General features: G+C 37.0%; 1 protein-coding gene across 1 annotated transcript; it reads left to right on the top strand.

Moving 5' to 3' along the window:
• The first annotated feature begins 493 nt into the window (after positions 1-493).
• Positions 494-4749, top strand: LOC150031691 (uncharacterized). The gene is made up of 9 exons (XM_090307985.1): positions 494-508; positions 1166-1385; positions 1476-1703; positions 1916-2285; positions 2717-2853; positions 3088-3693; positions 4156-4215; positions 4470-4547; positions 4643-4749. Exons 1-9 carry the CDS (start codon positions 494-496, stop codon positions 4747-4749), a joined length of 1821 nt encoding a protein of 606 aa, XP_090164111.1.
• Positions 4750-6001: the final 1252 nt, after the last annotated feature.

Raw genomic sequence — 6001 nt, 5'->3', positions numbered from 1 at the left:
ATATGTGACTCTCGTATCCCCTAGACAAGTCGACTGGGTCTCTATGATATACCCACTGGTGATACGATGGAGAAATTCCATTAATGAATAAATATCTTTCAACTTCATCTATTGGCTTCCACATTGCATTCATACATTTTTTGCATGGACATCTTGTTTTTTCCGAGTTATTAACATGAAGTTTTGCACTTCAAGAAATCGGTAAACTCATTCTGCATACTTAGTTGATAACTTGTTCCTAATCTTAATCCACTCTTTACATTCTTAATAATATATGTGATAAGTTGAAACTGTATGATTTAGACAATCAATTATATTATAACACATAGTTGTCGCAATTCAACATTTAAAGAAATGTTTAGAGCAATTAGTCATCTACTTAGTTTGATTCTGGTAGTAGAATTTCAAAATTATCTCTATATAAAAATAATATAAATAGTTTCAGTATCATTGATCGATGTTGCTAAAGACCGAGATGTGTTATAGATCGTAAATGGATTTCCTAAAGGTACATACAAGGATTGACCTCTTGTCGTTGATGTAGAAACAACATGATAACTATGATAATTATATCCAAATACCTAACAACATCCTAATACCCATGGTATGTATATCCATTTATGAATAACATCACAACCAATCATGCATATAAGGTGACACCACATGTGAGTAACTACTTGGATAACCAACAACATTTAAGTACAAATTTTGTTTTGCTAACTACTAACATCTACATGTCAAAGACAATTTGTTAACTATCTAAATATCCACATAACTGTTGAAATGTCTTGAATCTGTTTGCTGGTGCTTCGAACAACCTAATGTGGGGGTTTCGCTGACCTAGAGGCACCGTTCTTGATGTAATTCTGAAAACATTCTCTCGAAATAATATTATTCTCCCTCTACCCGTGGACGTAGCTAATACATTGTTAGTGAACCACGTATATTTGTGTGTCGATCTTCCATACTCTACGTTCCCTTTTATATTCTTTAATTGTCAATTTCGCAACAAACTGGTATCAGAGCCTTGTTAGGGTTTTTTCGAAATTCCGCATTTGTTCGACAATTGAAGATGTCTAGCGTGAATGTAAAGACCGACAAATTTACCAGGAGGAACAGTTTTGGTTTATGGCAGATCAAGATGCAATCCCTACTAAAGCAGTAGGGGCTATGGGCACCACTGACGGGTAAGTCAAAGAAGGCTGTCGTAGATGACGAAGAGTGGCAGACTCTTGAGGAGAAGGCTCATTTGACGATCAAGCTATATTTGGCTGATGATGTCATCATCAAGGTCGCAGATGAAGAAACTGCTGCTGGTCTTTGGTTGAAGTTGGAGAGTCTTTACATGACGAAATCTTTAACCAAGAAGTTGTTTCTGAAGAAACGTTTGTATCATTTACGTATGTAGGAAGGTACGTCTCTACGAGACCATCTTGATCAATTAAATAAAGTTTTATTAGATCTGTATAATGTAGAGGTTAGGGTTGATGATGAGGATGTTACCTTAATTCTGTTGACATCTTTGGTGTCGTCTTATGAGACTTTCGTTGACTCGTATATTGGAGGGAAAGAAACTCTGACCTTAGAAGATACAAAGTCCACATTGCTTATAAGAAAGGACCGTCAGAATGTAGGAAGTTCAGTTACAGAAAGTCAGGCATCTGGGTTAACTGCTATAGGAAGCAAGGGACATAGGAATTCTGGTAAGTAGAAGTCGAATCAGAATAAAAGGTCTTCAAAGTCAAAGGGTTCTAGATCAAATGATATTTGTAACTACTGTAAAGAAAAGGGGCATTGGAAAACCGAATGTCCTAAGATAAAAAGGAATCAGGAAAAAAAGGAAAAGAGTGACAAAAGGGAAGCATCCACCTATTGCACAAGTTTGATTCTGAAGAAGTCAAGATCAATTCTGAAGGAGATCTAGCTTTAGTTGTGAATGAAAAGTCACATTCTGATGATGTGTGGGTTCTTGATTCTGGGGTATCTTATCATATGTGCCCAAATAGAGAGTGGTTCTCAACCTATCAGCAAATAGATGGAGGGAATGTTAGCATGGCTAACGGTGTTGTGTGCAAGATAGTTGGAATCGGCTCAGTCAAGATACGAACACATAATGGTGCCTTCTACACTTTAAAAGAGGTTAGACATGTTCCACTAATGAAGAAGAGTTTGATATCCTTTAGTGTACTCAATAGCAAGGGTTACAGTTTTGAAGGTAAAGGTGGAGCAATATATGTCTATAAGAGTTCTGAGGTAGTTTTGAAAGGCATAAAGCGTGGAACACTGTATTTTCTATTAGGTTCCACAATAACAGGTTATGCTGTTATTGCATCATCGATCGTTCACAAGGATGATATGACTAAGTTATGACATATGAGACTTGGTCATATGAGTGAAAAAGGGATGTAAATTCTGTAAAAAAGAGATCTTCTCTATGGGCATAAGGTGCAGAATTTTGAATTTTATGAACATTGTGTATTTGGGAAGCTTCATCGCAGCAAGTTTCCAAGAGGTGTTCATCGTATAAAAGGGACACTTGATTATATTCATTCAGACTGTTGGGGACCTTCCAAAGTTGAATCTATTGGAGGCAGTTGGTATTTTTTCTCTCTAATTGATGATTACTCAAGAATGACTTGGTGTTTATGATGAAACATAAAAGTGAAGCCTTCAAGAATTTCAAGCAGTGGAAGATATTGATTGAAAATCAAACTAGGAAGAAGATCAAAAGGCTGCGAACTGATAATGGTCTGGAATTCTGTGGATCTGAATTTAATAAGTTCTGTAAAGCTGAGAGGATTATTCGCCATCATACTGTTAGGAATACTCCACAGCAAAATGGGGTTACAGAACGTATGAATCAAGCGTTGTTGGAGAGAGCAAGATGCATGCTCTTTAATGCATGGTTGGCTAGAAAGTTTTAGGCAAAAGCAGTGAATACATCATGTTATCTAATCAATCGTGGACCTCACACAGCTATTGATTGTAAAACACCTTACGAGGTGTGGTCTGGTAAGCCTGTAGATTATTTTTTATAAAAACTTTTTGGTTGTACTATCTACTGTCATGTTAATGAGGGTAAATTAGAACCAAGAGCTAAAAAGGGTATATTTGTGGGTTTTGGGGATGGAATTAAGGGATATAGAGTCGGGTCACCTTCTGAGAATAGAGTCATACATAGTAGGACTATGATATTTGATGAAAATTCCATGCTTCACTTAACTATAAAGCCTTTTGTGACGTCTACTGATGTGGGAGAAAGTAGTAGTATTGATAAACAGGTGGAGATGCAATTCACTTCAACTGTGAATGAATTACAACATCAAAGTGGAGAAGATCAACACGTTACTACAGAAACTGATGTGCAACAAGAAATTAATGTGCCTAAAATGTCAGAAGTTGATTTGCCTGAGAATTCTAGATCAGGAGTAGATCAACCGAGTATAGCTCGTGATAGAACTAGAAGAGTTGGTGTTGGATCTCATGTGAGGTATGGTTTTGAAGATATGGTTACTTTTGCATTGCAGGTTGCTGAAGAGGTGGATCCTCATGAGCCATCCACCTATAGAAAAATTGTGTCATGTGGTGAGTCTGCTAAATGGCTTGCTGCTATGGGGGATGAGATGGAATCTCTTGACAAAAATCAGACTTGGGAATTAGTTAAACAAACAAAGGAGAGAAAAATTGTCACTTGTAAATGGGCCTTCAAGAAAAAGGAGGGAATATAACCTTCAGAGGGCATTAAATATAAAGCTCGAGTTGTTGCTAGAGGGTTCACACAAAGAGAAGGAGTTGATTATAATGAGATCTTCTCACCAGTAGTCAGACATACTTCTATCGGGGTGTTACTAGCTATAGTAACACATCAAAATTTGGAACTTGAACAACTAGATGTGAAGACAACTTTCTTACATGGAAAGTTGGAGGAAGAGATTTATATGACCCAACCAGATGGGTTTCAGTGTCTAAGTAAAGAAGATTATGTTTGCAAGTTGAAGAAATCTTTGTATGGGTTAAAGCAGTCTCCAAGGTAGTGGTACAAATGTTTTGACAACTATATGATTGGACTTGGCTATAACAGAAGTCCATATGATTGTTGTGTATATCACAACAAAGCTAATAATTTTTCTATGATTTATCTACTTTTATATGCAGATGATATGCTCATAGCTGCAAAGTCCAAGTCCGATATTCTGAAATTGAAGAATCTTCTCAGTGCTGAGTTTGATATGAAGGATTTGGGTGCTACTCAAAAAATTCTGGGTATGAAGATTTATAGGGACAGAGGTAAGAGTAAACTCTTCTTGTCACAAAAAGGATATATTCAGAAAATATTGTCCAGGTTTGGTATGTCATCAGCTAAGCCTATAGATACTCCTAGTGTTGTAAATGCTCCGTTTGTCATTTGAGTTTTCACCACAGTCTGAAGCTGAGAAGGAGTACATCTCGAGTTCCTTATGCTAATGCAGTGGGAAGTTTGATGTATGCTATGGTCTGTACTAGGCCTGATCTTGCCCATGCTGTTAGTGTTGTCAGCAAGTACATGGGTCAACCTGGGAAGGAGCATTGGCAAGCCGTTAAAAGGATTTTTCCTTACTTAGAGGTACATTTGATGTTGGTCTTGTTTATGGGAATTGCACAGTGTGTTTGATGACTGGTTATTCTGATTCTGACTATGTTGGAGATGTTGACAGTAGGAGGTCTATGACTGGCTATGTGTTCACTCTGGGTGGTTCTGTTGTTAGTTAGGGCAACTTTACAGCTTATAGTTACTTTGTCTACTATTGAAGCAAAGTACATGGCCTTGACAGAAGCTGCTAAAGAGGGAATATGGCTGAGGGGGTTAGTTGGTGATCTTGGTTTGCATCATGACCAGCTATTGTATATTGTGACAGTTTGAGTGCAATATGCCTAGCCAAGAATCAAGTTCATCATGAGAGAACTACGCACATAGATGTAAGATATCACTTCTTAAGAGGTGAGCAGAGAGTTAAAGTGATGAAAATTGGTACTTCTAATATGTTCACCAAACCGGTTTCACAAGGAAAGTTCCAACATTGTTTGGACTTGCTGAATGTTTTGAATTATTAGTGGTCCCCTTTGTGGGACACTTTGAGGCATGAGGGAGAAGTCTGGGTACATTTGGCAATATTGATTTATGTTGCATTTGGTACATCTGTTATCTGGGAGAGAATTCAAGTCAATGTGGAGATTTGTTGAAATGCCTTCAATCTGTTTGCTGGCGCTTCGAACAACCTAGTACGGGGGACTCGTTGTATATAAACTCTCTAATCTAGAGGCGCCATTCTTGATGTAATTCTGAAAACATTCTCTCAAAATAATATTGTTCTCCCTCTGCCCGTGGATATAACTAACACACCGTTAGTGAACCACATATATCTATGTGTCTATCTCCCATACTCTTCGTTCCCTTTTGTGTTCTTTAATTATCGATTTCCCAACAATTACAAGTAGTCATGATGTGATTAAGTATCCATTGATGTGCGTATAATGATATAATTACTCGAACATTGGTTCCATTAAGCTTGGAGGATCATATAATTACCATCTCAAAAATTTTGGAGATACACATTCGCATTTAAATTACTCGAACATTGGTCCCATTAAGCTTACGGGGGGAGGGGGGTACATTGGTCAAGAGCACATTTTTTTTGTCAAATAAAATAATATCATCAAATATTAGTATCAAAGATAACCCTAATAGCCAAGGCACTACGTCCTAATATCCATTTGGTTTGGACAAATTAAGTGGACTTTTACCCATTAAACCCAACCTCTGGGATCGTCTTTCCATTTATCATCTACATATTCTATATTAACACTTTAGAATGCATGCAAATAAAGATAGACAATGTAAAGTAATATCTTCTCAATATCCAGTGTCAGATCATGTTGAGTAGTTCAGTGCCTAAAGGAAAAGAAAGTAGAAAAATAATAACAAACAGTTGCATTTCAAGCTTGAAATTCTGATAAAACTATA

Source organism: Benincasa hispida, chromosome 12, assembly GCF_027475165.1.
Source record: "Benincasa hispida cultivar pf3 chromosome 12, pf3_genome.v1.1, whole genome shotgun sequence".
Taxonomy (NCBI): Eukaryota; Viridiplantae; Streptophyta; class Magnoliopsida; order Cucurbitales; family Cucurbitaceae; genus Benincasa; species Benincasa hispida.
The sequence above is the reverse complement of the archived record's forward strand: the minus strand, read 5'-3'. Positions and strand labels throughout refer to the sequence as shown.

Coding starts and splice junctions, on each gene's coding strand:
- LOC150031691 (XM_090307985.1), top strand. Junction 2,854..3,087: donor GCAAAATGGGGTTACAGAAC/GTATGAATCAAG, acceptor AGGGTAAATTAG/AACCAAGAGCTAAAAAGGGT. Junction 3,694..4,155: donor GGAGAGAAAAATTGTCACTT/GTAAATGGGCCT, acceptor TTTTATATGCAG/ATGATATGCTCATAGCTGCA.